The sequence below is a fragment of the Gorilla gorilla genome, chromosome 11 (assembly GCF_029281585.2).
Source record: "Gorilla gorilla gorilla isolate KB3781 chromosome 11, NHGRI_mGorGor1-v2.1_pri, whole genome shotgun sequence".
NCBI classification, from domain to species: Eukaryota; Metazoa; Chordata; class Mammalia; order Primates; family Hominidae; genus Gorilla; species Gorilla gorilla.
Genome location: NC_073235.2, coordinates 121,381,971 through 121,402,500, shown reverse-complemented (window position 1 = coordinate 121,402,500; position 20,530 = coordinate 121,381,971). Strand labels below are relative to the sequence as shown.

Sequence of the window (20,530 nt, the reverse complement as noted above, 5' to 3'; positions counted from 1 at the left end):
TTTATTCAATCAAATTGTACCTCCCAAAAGTAGAGGGAACTGTTTTATATTAAGAATCTTGGCCGGGTGCGGTGGCTCATGCCTGTAATCCCAGCACTTTGGGAGGCCGAGGCGGGTGGATCACCTGAGGTCAGGAGTTCGAGACCAGCCTGGCCAACATGGTGAAACCCCATCTCTACTAAAAATACAAAAAACCTAGCTGGGCATGGTGGTGTGTGCCTGTAATCCCAGCTATTCGGGAGGCTGAGACAGGAGAATCACTTGAACCTGGGAAATGGAGGTTGTGGTGAGCCAAGATCATGCCACTGCACTCCAGCCCGGGCAACAGAGCAAGACTCTGTCTCAAAAATAAATAAATATATAAATAAATAAATAAATAAAATCTTTTTTTCAGATCTCAGCAACTTCTAAAAAAAAAATTAAAAATTTCATTCATCCTACCCTGATATTAAGAATCTTACAAGCAAGTCAACCAAATGCAGTAAGTAGACTTCATCTAGATCTGTATTTGAACAAACTAACTACAGGCCAAGAAATACTAAGGTCAGCTGAGATATTTAATATTAAGCAATTGTTAATTTTTGTCAAGTACAGTACTATACTGTGGTTTTGATAAAAGTGAAATACAAAAGTCCTGATCTGCCGCAGACGTATACCTAAGTATGTATGGATAACACTGCCAGCCAGGATTTGTTTTAAAATAACCTGAGTAAGGCTGGGGCAGTGGCTCACACCTGTAACCCCAGCATTTTGGGAGTATCACTTCATCCCAGGAGTTCCAAACCAGCCTGGGCAACACAGTGAGACCCCATCTCTATAAAAAATACAAAAATGAGTCGGGCGCCTGTAGTCCGAGCTACTCGGGAGGCTGAGGTGGGAGGATTCCTTGAGCCTGAGAGGTCGAGGCTACAGTGAGCCATGATCATGCCACTGCCCTCCAGCCTGGGTGACAGAGCGAGACCCTGTCTCAAAAACAAACAAACACCTGAATAACAAAATAGATATGGTAGCTGCTCAAGTAGTGATGGAGTACACTGAACTATCCTCTACCTCTGTGTGTGTTCAAACATTTCCAACTGAAAGACAACGTGTTCGCAATTGAACTCGTTCCCACCCATTATCACTCCACTGCTAGCCTTCCCCATTTCAGTTAATGACAATTCCATTCTTCCAATTGCTCAGACCAAAAACCTTGGAGTCATCCTTGACTGCTTTCTTTTGGTCATACCCTCACCTCCAATCAGTCAAGAAATCCTGTTTGTTCATGTTCAAAATATATTCAAAATTTGACTACTTTTTTATCACCCCATAGGTATCACCCCAGTAGCCATCCAGGACACCATTGTCTCTTGCCTGGATTATTATAACGATAGCCTCCTAACTGCTTATCCTACTTCGCATTCTCCCCTACTCCCCATAGCCATTCACAAGACCAGAATGAAGAGTGATCCTTTTAGGATGCAAGGTAGTTCATATAAATCTCTGTTCAAAAGCCTGCAATAGATGCCTCCCCCATTCAAAGTAAGAGCCCAAGTCTTCACCAAGGTCTACAAAGCCTACAACATCTGGCCCCCACCATTACCTTCCTGTCTCATTTCCTACTATTCTCCACCTTCTTTACTCACTTAATCCATACTGGTTCCTCATAGCTCCTCAAGCATGCCAGGCATGCTTTCATCTCAGGGCCTTGGCTTTTCCCCAAAATAGGTGCACAACTCACTCCCTCGCCTCCTTCGAGTCTTTTCTCAAGTGTCACCTTCTAGTGAGGCCTACCCTGACCATCCAACTCAGCATTCCTCATCTCCTTTCCCTGGTTTCTTTTTCTCCATAGCTTTTACCACCTTCCTACATACTATTCTTTTAATAATTTCACTATCTCCCCGACCAGAATGGAAACTCTATGATGGGCACTGTTTTATCTCCTGTACCTAGAATAGTATCTGGCATACAGAAAGGACTCAAAAAATATACATTGAACTGAACTGAGATAATCTGGATAGAAGAAAATTATGGTGCTCCCTAGAAAAATATTATTTTTGCTAAAGTATAAACACTGTGGACAATGAAGATGAGGGTTAAACAAAATTTCTTATAAAAATAAGGGCACTTTACTTGTCTTTCATTTCTAAAACAACTGGAATTTAAGGAAGGACAGAAAGGAGTCTCCTCATTTTATGGATGGAGAAATCAAGGCCCTGGAAGCTTGTTCTAAGCCATCCAATGAGTTAAGGTTTTCCAATGCTTCCAGTTAGATTATAATTCTAACAGGTCTGACTAAAAGCCCTTTCTGGTAAATTGTACAATCTTTAAAATAGCTATCCTTCTAAAGCAGCTTGGAGTCCCTACACATTAGAACTCCACTAAATATTAAAATTAGTCACTAAGTCTGAGCAACCTAATTGACCGCTCTGTTGAATCTTACCCTTTCCTGTTTCAGCTCCACCAGCCTTGACTTGAAAGTAGGTAACCAAATATAGTTCATCTAGGAAGGGGGAAATTGGAAGGCAAGAAATGATATAAATAAGCTGCCAGACCAGGATCTTGTGTGAACACGATACCAGCACCTCCAACACCACATAGAAGCTGAAAGAGGGGTTGAGCCTCCCAACCCTTGTCCTGGGAGCTTCAAGTATGGTAAAGCACGATTTTTATTAAAAGAGTTTACAAACAGAACTATTAAACACACACACACATACACACACACATATACACATACATATACACACACACCCCAAAAAAAGATACACTCTCCACGCCCACCCACAGATAGGAATGTTGGCTAAGGGAGAATCCCTCAATAACAGGGACTGATGGCACTGATCCCCACAGCCTAGAGCTGAGACAGGCTCTGTCTTCATCACTGTCCTGGGGCCAGCACGTCTAAGGCAAAAACCTGCTGGGGAGATTAAAGGAGCTCCAGAAAGGAAGAGATCTTTCAGGTTGAGGTTTTTGCCTAAGGTCCGTGAGGCAGGTCCCTAGAGTTAAAGGCACATTATTGGAGAAAAGGCCCCTGGATGTAGAGAAGAAAGGACTCTTCTCTGGCACCAACAGCAATAAAATTTACTGGTTGAAAACATCCTGCATCTGGGAGAAGGAAGAAGCTTTATATATAAATCTCTTCTAGTTTCTTATTCTCAGTTGAGTTGGCAGCTTATCTCTTTTCTAGTCTCTTTAGCTCTCAGTTGAGTTGGCGGCTTGTGTAGTAGAATAAGAAAGAGCTGGCAACCAAAGTTGGAGGCTGGACCGCAGGAATCTGGAATCACATGCTATGGGCTGGCCTCAGGAGGTGAATGAGTTTCCTGCAGTGTTTGGCAGAGGCAGGCCTAGGACTGCTGTGTGGCAGTGACTGATTCCCCAGAGAGAGCAAGGCTAGTTTCTCACTGGCACCCAGGGACACCAGTACCTGTAGGATAGAGAACAGATGATAGAACAGAACATGAGGCTCAGAAATGGTGGTGTCTGGGGCAGGTGCGGAGGACTCTCATTTACCCAGGAATTCCCACTCGAGAAGAGGAAGAAAAAGGAAATGGGCTCTTGGGGACTTGGAATAGACTGAATGGCAGAAGAGAAACCCTGGAGATAGGAATCATCAGGACCAGAAGTCTACTTCCATTCTCTTTGGTTATAGACCATGAAACCAAGGCACTAAGGGACACATATACTTGTCCCCAGGAAGACTTGATGAATGCAGCAGTAACTCACAGTAAGCCAAAAGGTCTAATTCCTAGCCTTCGATGCAGACCAGTGAGTTCTAACCTCATTACCACCAAGAATCCCATTAATTATTTTCCCCATGGATTGCACAAGATTCCTATAGGATCTTCACCATCGGCCAGGCAAGGTGGCTCATGCCTGTAATCCCGCACTTTGGGAGGCCGAGGAGGGCGGATCACGAGGTCAGGACATTGAGACCATCCTGGCTATCACGGTGGAACCCCGTCTCTTCTAAAAAAAAAAAAATACAAAAAATTAGCTGGGTGTGGCGGCAGGTGCCTGTAGTCCCAGCTACTCGGGAGGCTAAGGCAGAATGGCGTGAACCCGGGAGGCAGAGCTTGCAGTGAGCCAAGATCGCGCCACTGCACTCCAGCCTGGGGGCGACAGAGTGAGACTCTGTCTCAAAAAAAAAAAAAGATCTTCACCATCCTCTCAAATTTCTGCTCTGCATGAACTTCCCAATGCTACCACTTTGAGATGTCATAATTTATATTACCATATGTAGATATCTGTGATTTCCAATGGGCTTTTTTTTTTTTTTGAGACAGAGTCTCGCTATGTCACCCAGGCTGGAATGCAGAGGCATGATCTACGCTCACTGCAACCTCCTCCTCCCAGGTTCAAGGGATTCTCTTGCCTCAGCCTCCCGAGAAGCTGGGATTACAGGCGCCTGCCACCACACCCAGCTAATTTTTGTATTTTTAGTAGAGACAGGGTTTCACTATGTTGGCCAGGCTGGTCTCAAACTCCTGACCTCAAGTGATCCGCCCACCTCAGTCTCCCAAAGTGCTGGGATTACAGGCAAGAGCCACAGAGCCTGGCCTACTGGACTCTTTATATACTGAAAATCGCAGTCAGGCAGGGTGGCTCACACCTGTATTCCCAACACTTTGGGAGGCTGAGGCGGGTGGATCACTTGAGGTCAGGAGTTCGAGACCAGCCTGGCCAACATGGTGAAACGTTGTCTCCACTAAAAATGCAAAATTAGCCAGGTAAGGTGGTGTGTGCCTGTAATCCCAGCTACTTGGGAGGCTGAGACAGGAGAATCGCTTGAACCTGGGAGGCAGAGGTTGCAGTGAGCCAACATTGTGCCATTGTACTCCAGCCTGGGCAACAGAGCGAGACGCCATCTTAAAAATAAATAAGTAAATAAATAAATAAATAAATAATAAAAATACAAAGATTAGCCGGGCATGGTGACAGGCACCTATAGTCCCGGCTACTCAGGAGGCTGAGGCACAAGAATTGGCTGAACCTGCAGGCAGAGGTTACAGTGAGCTGAGATTGCGCCACTGTACTCTGGCCTGGGCGACAGAGTGATATTCAGTCTCAAAAAAAAAAAAAAGAGTGGCTCACGCCTGTAATCCCAGCACTCTGGGAGGCCAAGGCAGGTGGATCACGTGAGGTTGGGAGTTCGAGACCAGCCTGACCAACATGGAGAAACCCTGTCTCTACTAAAAATACAAAATTAGCCAGGCGTGGTGGCACATGCCTATAATGCAGCTACTCGGGAGGCTAAGGCAGGAGAACTGCTTGAACCCGGGAGGCAGAAGTTGTGGTGAGCCGAGATCATGCCATGCCCTCCGGCCTGGGCAATAAGAGTGAAACTCTGTCTCAGAAAAAAAAAAAAAGAAAAAAGAAAGTTGCGCAGAAGAGGCAGGATAAAGTAGTGGTTAAGAGTATGGGCTCTGGACTCAGACTTCTGAGTTCAAAAGCCCAATCCTACATACTGTCCTTGTAACTTGGACAAGTTATTAAATTATTTGTGCCTCAGTTTCCTCAACTGCAAAATTAGGATAATAATAGTTTAAACCAGATAATAAAGGTAAAATGCTTAGCATCGTGCTTTTCTCATGGTAAGTCTAAAAAAAAAATAGTCAGCACCTTCATGGCACACAGAGTAAAACTACTCTATCTCAGCATCTCTTAGTCTTCCCTCATCTCCCTCCTGCACAGCCTCTAGAAGAGATCAACTGTGGTCCTTGAGATCTCAGACATTTCCCAGCCCATTGGAGCCCTCTTCTAGCTCCCTTCCCTCCTCCAAGGCAGGAGATGGTAACTAGAAAACTCACTCCAAGACACTGTCCCTGGGAGAAACACGGCGTAAGTTTCTCCATGTCCCGATTCCTATTCCTTACAGATGATCTCAGAGAAGTGTTGTCAACTATACGGGCCCTGATCATCATGGTTCATAAGTGCTGTAGGGTATACCTGATGGATGCCAGGCTCCTGTTGCAGGCTCCGGAGGGCAATGAGGGCAGCCTCCTTCACATTTGGCTGGGGGTCTCCACATGCCATTTCTAGGAGCCGCTGGGGTACTTCGCACTGTAACAGCTCCTCTCCCAAACCTTCAGGTCCCAAGTTGCCCAGAGCTGATGCAACATTGCACCGGATACCAGCTTGAGGATCTCCAAGCAGCTGGGTCATACTGGGCACTGCAGCTGCCAGGGCAGGTCCCAGAGGACCAGCCTGGTAGGCTGCATTGCCCACAGCAAAGCTGGCACTGCACCGCACAACAGGATCCTTGTCTCCAAGCCCAAGCAGCAGAAGGCTGAGCAGTCCAGACTGGCTCTGCAGTGCCCCACGCAGGGCCATGCTGTGTTGAAGCAAGTGTCCCAGGAGCCTATAAGTGTGTGCCCGCACAGAATTCTCTGGGTGGCCCAGGAGGCTGCGCAGGGGCCGATAGGATTCATCAGAGCCAGCCAGAAGCTCTTGGATAAAGGACAAGTGGCTGGGAGACAGGACCCTGGCGGTATGGGCCAGCAGAGAGAGAAGGTCGGAGGTCAGCAGTGGCTGGTCACTCAGGAGGGCAACTGAGAGAAACGAGACGATGGTTCTAGGGGAGGCAGACACTGTGTTCACAAATTGGTTGAGAGAGGTGGGATCCATGAGGGCCAGGCGTGTGAGGAGGCTGATGGGCAGCTCCACTTGCATCAATGGAAGATGGTAGCAGCAGACCTGAGAGAACAGGAGGTAAAAGGATTCAGGGAGAGGGAGAGTATATGCAGCTAGAAAAAAGCCCAAAACCTGGGAGAGAGAAAAGCCAAGCTATGGTGAGAAATGCCACAGAGAGCTGGAAGTCCTGCCCCACAGCACTCCACATGAGACACAACGTGGAGCCTGAGAGAGCAGGTTCTTTCCAAGATCATTCCTTACTTTGCAAGGGCTCAGTCTCTGCCTTCAAAGACTCACTGTGAAAAAACAAAAAGAAACAACAAAAGAACAAAGACCCACTGTGCAATGCCAAGAATTGCCAGAAACATGATTCCTGGCCAAGGAGGTGAGTCTTCAGTGCCTAGACTAGGATGTTCTCCCCAGTGAGCACCAACAGAACCAGGTGACGGACTGATGGAGAGGAGGAGGCACCAACCCAGCTCCCACCACATGCCTCCACCACATGCGCAGGTCTGAATACTGTCTCCACGCCAACTTTTGAGTCAAGCCAGCTGTTCCATGCTTACAGGGGCCTAGAAGAGCCCTGGAGCTGCTGGGAAGTAAATTAGAGGATGCAAGGTTGGCTATCTTCCTCTCCCACCTTCATGCTAGCTGCCCAAGTACCTGCAGCAGATGGGCTGCAACTTCTGAGTCCCTGAGGTCGGCCAAGACACCTATAAGGAGGTCAGCATCCATGTCCAGCGCAAAGGGGAAGCAAAGGAGCTGGCAGACAGAGAGCACCACGACAGGGAGAAACTCAGACCCATGAGGCCTAAGGAGAGGAATGTCGAAGAGACTTGGTCTTGTTCACTTAACCTTTATCATTCCTCCCTCCCTCCTCCAATTCCTTTGCCCAACTCCCCTTCTACAATCTCAGCCACTACTTAGGTTTCCAGCCTAAACCTGATCTCATCTTTCTTGCTTTATAGCTCAATCTGTCAGTAACTTCTTTCCTGCCTTCTTTCTCCCTCCTCATTGCTGACTCTGTGGCTCTCTTCTAGCTCAAACTCACGCCTGGCACAGTTGATTCAGGAAGCTGGGGCAAAGCAGATGCTTCAGGATGGACATGAGGATACTTCCATGCTGGGACAGGCAGCTCAGGCATAACTGGGGCTCCTGGGTAAAGGTGGCCATGGCCAGGCTCAGCAGGGCTGCCATGCCTGGTAACACCAAAAATGGAGACCCAATGGAACAGGCAAGATGCCCAGATACCCCTGCTTCCCCACAGCTCCCAGGGCTACACCTATTCAGTCCCTTCCCCATCTTAGAGCAGCTCTAGTGCAGACACTGCTTCCTGTCCCCAGGCAAAAGCAAAAAAAATAAACCTCTGTGGGTTAACCCAGTTCTGGGCTGCCTCCTCTTGAAGAGAGATCAATGCATTCTCAAAAAGGATACTGATAGAAAGATACCCTGGGGAGAAATCAGTGTCCAGTCTGGCTCAGGGCTTGGTGGACTGGATAGCGAAAGCTCCCCTTCCTGTGCAGATGCCTCCTCGGGGAGCCTCAGGACCATGGAGAAGCGGTGCCACAAAACGGTCCACATTTCTGAGCTGGACATATCCCTGATTAGGCTAGCCTTCCCCTGCTAGAGATAAAAGTGAAAGAGGGCGGGGGGAAAGACAGAAGTCACGAGTCCAAATGCTTTTATTCATTCTTGTCCCTGACTTACAAGGAAAGGAAGTCCCAGAAATAATTCCTTCCGCTTTCCCACCTAGTATTTCCCTGTCGTCTTATTTCATTTTCTTATCAAACCTTAACCCTCTGACCTCACAACTCATGTGTACGTCTGCTGAAACCCAGGGAATTCATTTTATCTCCCACTGGATCCCAGGGGACGCAGCGAATGGTTTCCTTCAAAGGGTCAGTACTGAGGGCAGGCGGGGAAGTTCCAAGGCTATCACAGGCACAGTAGCTTGAGAGGGAAGGCTGTGGGTTGCTTCTTCATTCCTCTGGTCCAGAGGCTCCCCAAAATGCCCAGTTCCTCTCTCTTTACTTCCCATCCATCCCAAGATCCATCTGTACCTCAGTGAGGAGCTGCAACAGAAGGATAAGGAGGCCATCATAGAATCCACAACTACCTGGTGGAGTCAACCGAACCTGTCAGAGAGAAACACGAAGAATGCAGGTGCCTAAGAGGAATGCGGTGGCCGTTAAACCAAGGCAGGTCAGTGATGGTGCCATGGAGGGAACAGATTTGAGAGTCAACCGGAAGGTAGGATATATGGGGCCTGGGGAAGCCATTTGGGTGGGGGAATAATGGGGAAGAGAGAACAGTCACTGATGACTCCCAAAGTTCTGACTTAGACTTCTGGATGAGTGTTAGTGCTATCACTAGTGATACAAGCTCTCTGAAGGCTAACTTAGTCTAGAAAAAGCAGATGAGTATTATTACATTGGTATGTCTATATTTCAAGTGTGTTGCGGGATAACATGTGAAAATGTTTTATAAATTATAAAGAATTCAGCCACCGCGGTAGCTCACGCCTGTAATCCCAGCACTTTGGGAGGCTGAGGCGGGGGGATCACAAAGTCAGGAGTTCCAGACCAGCCTGGCCAACATGGTGAAACCCCGTCTCTACTAAAAATACAAAAATTAGCTGGGCATGGAGGTGTTCACCTGTTGTCCCAGCTACTCAGGAGGCTGAGGCAGGAGAATCACTTGAACCCGGGAGGTGGAGGTTGCAGTGAGCTGAGATCACGCCACTGCACTCCAGCCTGGCGACAGAGTGAGACTCCATCTCAAAAAAAAAAAAAGAATTCTACGTATATAAAGATGGCGGGCCGGGCACAGTGGCTCATTCCTGTAATCCCAGCACTTTAGGAGGCTGAGACGGATGGATCACTTGAGGTCAGGAGTTCGAGACCAGCCTGGCCAACATGGTAAAACCCCATCTCTACTAAAAACACACAAAAAAATTAGCCAGGCATGGTGGTGTATACCTGTAATCCCAACTACTTGGGAGGCTGAGGCAGGAGAATCACTTGAACCTGGGAGGCGGAGGTTGTAGTGAGCCAAGATCGTGCCACTACACTCCAGCCTGGGCGACAGAATAAGACTCCGTCTCAAAAAAAAAAAAAAAAAAAACAAAAAAAAGACTGGACATGGTGGCTCACACCTATAATCCCAGCACTTTGAGAGGCCGAGGCGGATCACACCTGAGGTCAGGAGTTCGAGACCAGCCTGACCAACATGGAGAAACCCTGTTTCTACTAAAAATACAAAAATTAGCTGGGCATGGTGGTGCATGCCTGTAATCCCAGCTACTCGGGAGGCTGAGGCAGGAGAATCGCTTGAACCCAGGAGGCAGAGGTTGCGGTGAGCCAAGATCGCGCCATGGCACTCCAGCCTGGACAAGAGCGAAACTCCATCTCAAAAAAAAAAAAAAAAAAAAAGGGATGACAATAATTTGATTATAAAGTCTATCCTTCTTTTTACAAAATGAAGGAAAGATGAGTTCCAAAGGGTCTAAAAATGAAAGGAACAAAAGTCCTGGGAAAGGAGAAAGCAGAAAGAAGGCTACATAATGGACTGAGTTCCTGAAGAATTCACAGGATGTCAGCCACCTTTTCCATCTGTTAAGAAGAACAAGTGGGAAAAGCAGAGTGGAAGCTGCAGTCAGAGGTGAAATTATGCATTAGGAAGGACTCTGCCAAGAGCATGAGCTTCTGGAGGAGGAGAACGAAGCAGGCGGGGTTCTCATACTACTCAGAAAACTCAGGTTAGTCACCCTTCCTCTTCCCTTCCCTCTCTCACTCTCTAGAAGCTCTGCATATTAAAAAGAAATCTAAAGTCCAGATCAATCTGGGCTCAGAGGGGCCTATCATCCGGCGACAAATCTAGAAAAGGAAGGGCTCCTTGATTCCTTTTCCATTCCTCAGTTTACTCCAGGCTTGCTGGCACTTCAGTCTTTTCCCCTTGAATGCAGTCCTAGTGTCTGACTCAGAGAAAACATGTCTGTGCCCTCCCTGGGGGGCCTCACCTCTGCAGGGGCAGACAAGGCATGTGTGGCTGCAGCCATCCATTCCATGGGCTGGAGGTCAAAGGTCACCCCTTGCTGACCAAGCTGTCCCAATAGACAGGCTGCTGCACTCTGTGGGAGAGGTAAAAGAGGAAAAAGAATGTCCAAATCTAAATGGCATTCAGGACAGGCAGAGAGGATTTATGTCTCTGTCCTGGTCCAAAAGAATGCCTCCAGAAACAGATGCAAATTGGATAGTGACTCCCCCACTTCCACAAGGGGTAGATGCTAGGGTGAAAAGGGGAGGAGGGTGAAGGTTAAAAACTTACCACAAGAGAGACGACATGCGAATGGGTAAAGAGAGTAGCAACGTCACTGCCTAGCTTCTCCATTCTGGAATAAAGAGATACATCAAGGGATGCAGCAGTATTAAAGGAGGTTGGTAAGCGGCCTCCCCTCTCCCTTGCATGGCGTTCTTCACCTAGGCTGCATGTCTACCTCCAAGGCACAAAGTTGATGGGAGTCTAGGTCTGTTCTTTGTAGAGAAAGCTTCACGCTCTCTATCCCAATTCCTCCTAAGGATATGCTGTAGGGTACCATTCCCCATACTCTTTGTGAGGGTTAGCTATGTAGCTAGAAGACTTCTGTGGAGACACCCTACTTTATGACTTACCCACAAGGCAGGTTTTGGAGCCGAAAGACAAGAAGGGAGAGGAAGTAGAGTGTCACTTCAGTAGACTCTTCCCAATCTACTACTTTTACCTACAAAGGAAACCTAAGATATCAGAACAACCTCTGGCTGAGACAGTGGGGCTGCCAGGGGAAGCCCACCTGTGCTGCTGGCTTACCTTGCCCTGAATCAACATAAACAGGGATTCCAAGGCCAGGGGCTCCTGCCCCAGAAGACGGCACAGGTGCTCACTGACAAGGCAGCAGGAGTATAGAACCTGAGGGAGAGGGAAGGAGTCTGGCAGTGAGGCAGGGCAGGCCCCGGGCTCCAAGATTGAAGGCTCAGCGGAAACACCAGCCAGCCCCTCAAAAGATCTGGTACCCACACTTGGGAGTGTGAGAGAACCCCCTTCTGCCTCTTGCTATGAGATAGTGAGACAGGGACCCTTCTCGGTTCCGCTGAGGACTGGCTAACAGTGGGGTCCTCTCAGTTGAACAGATTTAAAAGCAGAAAGGAGTCTTCCAAGGGGGTGTCTCAATTGGTCTCTCTCAGTCTCTCTCTCTTTTAGTCCTCCTCTCTTGGTCTGTTTCTCTGTTTCTCTCTCTGTCTGCACTGGGAGTTAAAAATAAAGCTGTGATGCCAGGAGTTACGAGAATTACCTTGAGAAGGTGCAGGCACAGGATGGGATGCTGCAGGCCAGAGATGAGGGATGGCCTGAGCTGGCTGCTGTCTTCAGTTAGCTGATTTGCCAAATGCCAACAGACCTATAGAGACATACCTGAAGGCTCAATCCTATCCACATGATTACAACCCTATTCCTCACATATGTCCAAAATGATCAGGACTCTCAGTCTCTTCCTAGTCACTCTTCCCACATTCACCAGAAACCTCAGACCCCATTCTATTCCCAGTCTTCATCACCAATAGAGAACCAAAAGTCATGGCCTAGTTTGGCCCCAGTGTAGCCAGGTATAGAGGAAAGGATTACTGACCAACAGCGATCAGGAAAGCTGAATTCTAAGCCCTTGAGGAAGCATCACTGGAGGCTTCAGATCAGCTGCCCCACCATCTGGGCAGTTTATCACTGTGCTCTCTCCCTCACCAACTAGCCATGGGCTCTGGGATTCTGGCTATATCATGTTCTACAAATGGCCCAGGGTGGGAGCATCTGTTTCTGGAAGTACTAAAGGAAGGGCTTAAAAGTTTGTTTTTCTGCCTTTATGAAAAACTGGGGCTAGCCTCCTCAACTCCTCTGGCAGTAGGATGAGAGGAACAACCAACTGTAGCTCGGACCTGCTCCTTGGCGTCCCAGCAGTCGGGCAGTCCCACAGGAGCAGTGCATATGGCTGCCAGGGCAGAGGAAATGGCTCCAGGTATATCCTCACTCTGCTCTCGCAGTGGCTGGCTCACTTGCGGGGCTCCTGTGGAGAAAAGCAAAGAGTAACTCCAAAGGCCTGAGGCTCTTGCCCTAGACAATAGCACCAGTACTCACCAACATGGCAGCAGGAGTAGGGAACCTAAGGGAGTGGGAAGAATGCAGGATGAGGTCTGTTTGTTTCCCTCAGATCCCCATTCATTCTTTCGGTTCACAGTTATTTATTGAGCACCTACTAAATGCCAGGTGCGATCTAGGTGATGGCAATAGAAAGAGCGGAGCCTGACCTATGCAACAAGTAAGTCAAGAGAACCTCCCTTCTCCACTCTGGTTACCTGGGGGAGTGTGGACAGGGAGCTGTGGAACTGTCAAGCCATGAAGGAGCCCATCCAAGACAACCTGCTGTGTCGTCAGCAAGCTGGAGTAAAAGGCTTTGGAGATGGCCCGGCTGTTCCCATCCATGGCTTCGCACAGGACAGTAAAGCACTAAAGGAGACAAGTGCAGAGGTAGCATCAGGGCATCAGAAGACTGGGCTTAGTGTAAAAAACAAGAAAACCCTGAAGATCTGAGGAAAGAGGACAAAAACCAGAGCAAACACGTCTAATTTTAAGCATTCTTCACACCAAAAATGCATTAGAACTGCTTTCATTCACGCTTCAAGGACAATAATTTTAGGTGTCAATCCTTCTATTCTCTGATCAGCTGCTCCCTAGATGATGTTTCTCAAAGTGTTTTTTATAGACCGTGAGTATAAGAATTCCTAGGGGTCAGGTGCAATGGCTCATGCCTGTAATCCCAACAGGGGATTGGGAGGCTGAGGCAGGTGGATCACTTGAGCTCAGAAGTTTGAGACCAACCTGGGCAACATGGCAAAACCCTGTCTCTACTAAAAATCCAAAAAAAATAGCCAGGTCTGGTGGTGTGCACCCATAGTCTCAGCTACTCAAGAGGCCGAGATGGGAGGATTGCTTGAGCCCGGAGGGTGGAGGTTGCAGTGAGTCAAGATCATGCCACTGCACTCTAGCCGGGGTGACAGAGAGACCCTGTCTCCAAAAAAAGAAAAAGAAATGAAAAGAAGAAATCCTAGGGATTCCTGGGTCCCTCCCAACTCAGTCCTACTGATTCAGAATTTCAGGAGGTAATTATTCCAAACTCCCCATTCTATTCATAGCATATGACATGAGAAGTGCTGGCCAATAGCACGAGTCACTGCTGGCCAAAACTTAGGCTAGACAGTAAAAGCTTTCTGACTTGAAAGGGTGAGGGATATTAAAACAGGATCTCAGACCAGGCAAGTCTGAGTGAATGCTAGCTAAAGGCAAGTAGTAGTCCAGATCTATGTTCCCAATTACCAGTTTTAACAATGACCAGGCAATTATTTACTTCCTTACAAATATATGTTCCTCTCTGTCTCCTCTGAGGTTAGTCAGAACACAGCTATTTTCTCATTCAATCCTCCATTCTCCTGTCCCTTACCTCCAGGATCTAGGGAAAAGAACTGCATAGTCTACTAATCCTCAGGACAAATGAAGTTAGACAATACTAGATGATCTGCAAGTCTTTTCAAGAAGAAGTAGTTCTATTTGTGGTCCCCTGAAATATGCCAAACTGCTTAAAGCCTCTGGGCCTTTATATATGTTACTCTTTCTGTATAGAATTTCTACTTTGTGCCTCATTTACGTGGCAAACTGCGATGTATTCTTCAAATGCTAGCAGAGATGATTTCCTTCTTCGAGATTTCTTCTATGATACTCCAAATAGTGTTAAGTGCATCTTCTTCAGTGGTTAACTGCATCTTCTTCATAAAATACGGCAGTGCTCTTGTATTATATGCAAAGTTCTAATGTACTTTTCACTGTTGTCCTTAATCCCTTTACCTCTCCCCTATTAAATTATCCCTAGTCCCTTGAAGGCAGGCACTTTTTCTTACTCACATGGCATATGGCATGGTGGGAATTTAACAAATGTTTGTCATATTAACTTGATCTGACCCTACATAGTCATAAGAAAGGGGATGGGAGAAACACGGAGAATGATAGGAGACACAGAAATCTGGAAGTGGGAGCAGATTACCATGAGGCTGTCCCTCCGCAAAGTCTGCTCAGAGTCATCTGGTTGGGCCAGCAGTTTCCCCAACAGATCCAGAAAAAGGTTGGCAGCCTCCTGAAACACCTGCAGGCTGGGGGTGGAAAATGAGCCCATGATTTCTTATCTCTCTACTAAAAGCCTAGATGTGGTGAATGGGTCAGTCCTGGGCATGTAGGAGAATCTCTGCAAAGGGACACATCAGAATGTTCCTCCCTTCTCCCTTGCCACACACACACATACACCCTCCAAGCCCCTTCTTTGCCATTTTCTCTAGGTTATTCACATTTTTTTTTCTTTCTTTCTTTAATCCAATTGGCTTCCTGGAATAGGTTATTCACATCTTGACCTTTCCATTTTAGGACCATGGTGACTGCTGACTCTTAGAAACTGTAAGTCTTGAGGCCAAGTTGGAGCTGTCTTAGGGTCCTTAAAAGGACTATGAGTGGCCACTCAGCTGATTCCTAAACATGTAACAAATCACAGCTTCTTCATACTTGGCCTGTTCCTAAATGGGAAGGGCACTTGGGGTAGAAACAGAAGCCAAACTTGCCAACAATGCAAAAGCACTTCTTATCCTACCTGTCACTTGTCTGGCTCCTCTCCAGATTGAAGGTACAGGCAAAGTAGGCCTGAATCACAGCCATCAGGTCCTGTAAGAAGGTCCCATACCAAGATTGCTGCCCAGGAAAAGGAGAAGAGAGTAAGGGCAATGTGAAGGATTGAAACAAAGAATAGAAAAAACAGTAGAAAGGGTGTATAGAGACCCAGTCAAGCTGATCAAACAGAAAGGGACAGAAGCAAAGTATAGGCAGATAGTGAGTTCTAGGGGTAACAGAGAATCTGCCAATGGGCTGTAAACAGCCTGGATTAAATGTGTCTTGTTTGGCCTGAATAGCATTTTGGAGTATAGGAGGTTCTATTTTTCAAAAATCTTTTTCTCTAAATTCCTTAAAATCACCCAAGATTAATACTCATCAACAAAGTGCAGCTTTCCAGCTGCCTCATCCTAGGCCCTATTAGGCATTTACACTGACTCTGAAACATTCCCCATCCTCTCAGTCCAGCTACCGTAGGACACAGCAGGGGGAAGTAGAGGTTTGGCCCCAAACACATTGAGTCTCTATCCCAGCTCTTCCACTTGTTATCTCTGTGACCATTTACAAATTAGTGACTGTGTATGAGTTACCTCTGAATTTTAGTACTCTGCTCTGTAAGATCAGGTCAATGAAGCCTAGGATCTAACATTTCAAAGCACAGCACTCTAAATATTTAAAAATTACACATAAAAATTTGGGTTTCTACCTTTTCTTAGAAAACTAGAAGATCTGGCTAGTTTTCTCAGGCCCATATTTCCCTGTGGCAACAATGGGCTGGAGGCTGAGGAAAGGATGCCTCTACTCTATTTAGAGGAGGCATGTGAACTCTAGTTCATCATATTCCCCACAACTCATATAGTCACATGCATAGCCTACTTCATGGCTGAACTTATCTGCCTGGCCCCAGAAGGCATTAGAGTTTGCAATTAATAGTCTGCTAACTAGAAAGAGGAGGAAAGAAAATAAAAGCAGTCAGACCAAAGAGAGATGGCAATCTGAATGAGGTAAATCCAAGAAAAAGAACCTCTGTAAGTCTTCAGAGGCTTCTGGCCTGGTGCTTACCTGCTGGAGGCTGTTGCTCTCCTGACTGTGCCTGAGTAGACTCAGCAGCAGCCCAGGAAGCCCTGCCTCCCGGCAGAAGGAATACAAGGCAACAGAGTCACTGCAGCTGGAGAGAAGACTGCTCAGGACCCGGAATGCAGGCAGGATGTGGGAAGCACCCTCCAAGATGCCTTTCAGGATCTGGGTGACATGAGGGAAAGAGGCAACGATTGATATTTTCAGAAAGAAGGAGAACTACATATACCAAGCATCCCCAAGGAGCTGGCAAAGCAGACCAAATGCTTGCATTCCTTTCTTTGCAAGTCTAAAACACAGAGAAGGAAAGCAGGGAAATAGGGGAACTGTACCAGGGAAGAAGACAATAGATGGTCAGGTTACCTAACACAGAACACCAGTGACCAACGGGTAGGGGCCTCTCCTCAGGATCTCTGTCAGACTAAGTGCCATTCCCATCTGCTCCCTCCCTTCTCCAGCCCTTCACCTTAAAAACAAAAAACACGTGCACCGCACATGCTTCTGAAAATTCAAAACAATGCATATAAAACAATATTATTCAACCACAGAAAGACAAAACAACATTATTCAACTCTAGATCAGGGTTGACAAACTATGGCTCACAGGTCAAATCCAGCCTAACATTTATTTGTATACAGCCTGCATGCTAAGGATAGTATTATATTTTTATTTATTTTTGCTATTTATTTATTTTTTGAGACAGAGTTTCACTCTTGTCCTCCAGGCTGGAGTGTAATGGTGCAATCTTGGCTCACTGCAACCTCTCTGCCTCCTGGGTTCAAGTGATTCTCCTGCCTCAGCCTCCTAAGTAGCTGGGATTACAGGTGCCCACCACCACACCTAGCTAATTTTTGTATTTTTAGTAGAAATGGGATTTCACCATGTTGGCCAGGCTGGCCTCAAACTCCTGACCTCAAGTGATCCTCCCACCTCAGCCTCCCAAAGTGCTAGGATTACAGGCGTGAGCCACCATGCCTGGCCAGTATTATATTTTTAAATGGTTATTCTTCAAAAGAAGAACATTTACACCAAGTATTTTATAATATTCCATTAGCTGTTCTAAATGTTGGCATCTGCTCATTTAATATTTACAATAACCCTGTGAAATAAATAGAATTAGCCATTTTATAGATGAAGAAACTGAAGCTTCTGCGTAAGTCAAGTAAGTAGTCCAAGATCACATAGCTAATGAGTAGTGCAGCTGGAATTCCACCAGAGGGAGTCTTATCCCTAAAGGCAGAGCTTTCAGTCTGCCTCCCCACACTGCAAGTTATCCAACACTAGGAGGAAAACGTGTTAGCACCAAAAGACAAGTGCAAAGTGCCAAGCCAATTCAATGAGGAAAGGAGAGTTCTTTTCCACAAATGGTGCCAGGACAATTATATATCCACATGCAAAAACGATCAACTTAGATCCTTTCCTCACATTATATACAAAAATTAGCTCAAGATGGATCAGAAACCTAAATGTAAGAGCTAAAACTATAAAACTTTTAGGAAAAGAGAAAATCTTTAAGACCTTGCATTTGGAAAAGATTTCTTATACACAACATGAAAAGTATGAACCACAAAGGGAAAAAACAGTAACTGAACTTAATCAAAATTCAACATTTTTTGCTTCAAAAGACACTCTTATGAGAAAGAATGAAAAGACAAACCACAGACTGGGAGAAAATATTTGCAAATCACCCATCTGATAAAGGTCTTATGTTGACAATATACAAAGAAGTCTTACAACTCAATAACACAAACAACCAAATTAAAAACTGATCAAAAGATTTGAGATATTTCACCAAAGAAGATATACAAATGGTGAATAAGCCATGAAAAGATGTTCAACATTCATCATTAGTGGAATGTAAATGAAAATAACAATGAGATACTATCTCACACTTACTAGAATGGCTATAGTAAAAAAGTTAGACAATAACAAGTGTTGACAAGGATGTGAAGAAACAAGGACCCTCATATAATACTGGTGGGAATGTAAAATGGTACAGCCACTTTGGAAAATAGTTCAGCAGTTTCTTAAAATGTTAAATATAAATTTACCATATGACCAGCAATTCTACTCCTACATAGTTACCCAAGGGAAATAAAAACATTTATCCATACATAGACTTGCTTGTGAATGTTCATAGCATTATTATTCATAAAAGCTAAAAAGTGGAAACAACCCAATACATCAATGTCTAATCAACTAGTGAGTGGATAAACAAAATGTGATATATCCATATAACGGAATACTAACCAGCTATAAAAAGGGGAATGATGATTAACTGTAAATGGGGGCTGGGGGCAGTAGCTCATACCTATAATCCCAGCACTTTGGGAGGCCAAGGTGGGAGGATTACTTGAGCCCAGGAGTTCCAGACCAGCCTGGGCAACATGGTAAAACCCTATCTCTACAAAAAATACAAAAAATTAGCTAAGCATGGTGGTGCACGCCTGTAATCCCAGCTACTTGAGATGCAGAGACATGAGAATCCCTTGAACCAGGGAGGCAGAGGCTGCAGTGACCCAAGATAGTGCTACTACACTCCAGCCTAGATGACAGAGTGAGACCCCATCTCAAAAATTTAAAAAATTAAATAAATAAATAACTAAAAGGCTGGGCACGGTGGTTCATGCCTGTAATCCCAGCACTTTGGGAGGCTGAGGCGGGCGGATCACAAGGTCAGGAGTTCAAGACCAGCCTGGCCAAGATGGTGAAACACCATCTCTACTAAAAATACAAAAAAATTAGCCGGGCGTGGTGGCACAAGCCTGTAATCCCAGTCACTCCAGAGGCTGAGGCAGAGAATTGCTTAAACCTGCGGGGGGCAGAGGTTGCAGTGAGCCGAGATCACACCACTACACTCCAGCCTGGGTGACAGAGTGAGATTCCATCTCAAAAAAAAAAAAACCGTAAATGGGTATGAGGGATTTTACTGGGGTGATGAAAATGTTCTAAAACTGAACTATGGTAACAGTTTTAAAATTAGCAAATTTACTAAAAATCATTTATCATTCATCAAAAAAGTGTAAATCTTATACATAAATTATACCTGAATAAAGTGATAAAAGCAACACAGTTTGGCGAGTACCCAGGAAGGAAAAGCACTGTGTTTCAGAGGAGCAAAGTAAGGTTTTGTAGGCGGGAACACTAACTTTACACTAACTTTGAATGCTAATTAAGCAAAACGTCATTCCTCTCCCCTGCAAAATAACTTCATTCTTCTCACTAGTGTACCTGTAGTACAAAAGATTGTATATTTAATTGTTACATTTATATTTTTAATTTCATCAATAAAAAATTGGTGAAAATGTGTTTTCCCTCATTATGTAAGTACTTAACATAATATCTTCCATTTTTGCCTGGTGGCTCACAATGCCTAAAATATTTACCATCAAAAAAGTTTGATCCCTATTCTAGTAGGCATTTTTCCCTTCAGAAAAAGAAACCTGAGGGCTGCTCTTTCTGTGTTACTAAAGGAGGTTGGCAAACCTCCTCAAACTAAGCAGATAGATTGAAGAACTGGAAAAGGACAAACTTTCTCTTTCTCCTGAAGTCAGTGTATTTCAATGCTCCATCTGTGAAAACAGTCTTGATCCCATCCACAGTGTCTTTCTCCCCATTACCTGCCCTCCAGCTTCATGCAGCTGACTCTGGATGCGCTGGCAGAAGTCAGGATTACACAGCAAGGTGAGAGGAGCTTTCAGTTGAATAGGCACAGGCTCAGTGGTCTCTAGCAGGTGCTGCCACTCATTGTCACTGTCTGGCTCCTGAGGCAGAGGGGAGTGGAAGGGGTCAGGAGTAGTGTGTAAGTCTAAGGTAGTAGATCCTAACCAGTAGAAACCGTGGGGAATCATGAAGTAACTGCAAGGAGCCAGTGACCCCTTTAGCACAGATGTGTATCTTCAGTCACCTGCTAAAAAAGGTACAGCTGGCAGTCTGTGAGAGGTCTTGAAGAGTCTCTTGGAGAACACCGGCATGTATGCATAAAGAGATACCTAGAAAGATGTCCGCTGCAGCATGGTTTGTAATAATTTTAAAAAGGAAAAGATCATAAAGTCAGTCACTAAGGGAATAATAAACCAGGGTCCATCCATATTAGAAAATACAATGAGGTTATTAA

The 20,530-nt window shown here is 45.8% G+C and overlaps 1 protein-coding gene across 14 annotated transcripts in view; it reads right to left on the bottom strand.

Annotated features, from left to right (window-relative positions):
* Positions 1 to 2,630: 2,630 nt before the first annotated feature.
* Positions 2,631 to 20,530, bottom strand: part of STK36 (serine/threonine kinase 36) — a 30,609-nt gene continuing 12,709 nt past the window's right edge. For 7 of the 14 annotated variants that reach the window (XM_031008889.3, XM_031008888.3, XM_031008887.2 and 4 more), the window contains 17 exons: positions 20,034 to 20,177; positions 16,399 to 16,578; positions 15,320 to 15,417; positions 14,726 to 14,831; positions 12,987 to 13,137; positions 12,570 to 12,697; positions 11,936 to 12,040; positions 11,455 to 11,553; positions 11,280 to 11,368; positions 10,936 to 10,999; positions 10,628 to 10,738; positions 8,670 to 8,744; positions 8,058 to 8,232; positions 7,661 to 7,808; positions 7,273 to 7,420; positions 5,926 to 6,672; positions 2,631 to 3,403 (listed from right to left, as the gene is read on the bottom strand). In XM_031008889.3, coding sequence (XP_030864749.1) covers positions 3,260 to 3,403; positions 5,926 to 6,672; positions 7,273 to 7,420; positions 7,661 to 7,808; positions 8,058 to 8,232; positions 8,670 to 8,744; positions 10,628 to 10,738; positions 10,936 to 10,999; positions 11,280 to 11,368; positions 11,455 to 11,553; positions 11,936 to 12,040; positions 12,570 to 12,697; positions 12,987 to 13,137; positions 14,726 to 14,831; positions 15,320 to 15,417; positions 16,399 to 16,578; positions 20,034 to 20,177 — 2,712 coding nt within the window. In that variant the 3' untranslated portion in view covers positions 2,631 to 3,259. The remainder of the gene's footprint in view (positions 3,404 to 5,925; positions 6,673 to 7,272; positions 7,421 to 7,660; positions 7,809 to 8,057; positions 8,233 to 8,669; positions 8,745 to 10,627; positions 10,739 to 10,935; positions 11,000 to 11,279; positions 11,369 to 11,454; positions 11,554 to 11,935; positions 12,041 to 12,569; positions 12,698 to 12,986; positions 13,138 to 14,725; positions 14,832 to 15,319; positions 15,418 to 16,398; positions 16,579 to 20,033; positions 20,178 to 20,530) is intronic. The other 7 variants (XM_055379563.2, XM_055379564.2, XM_055379571.2 and 4 more) reach the window with 3 other exon arrangements.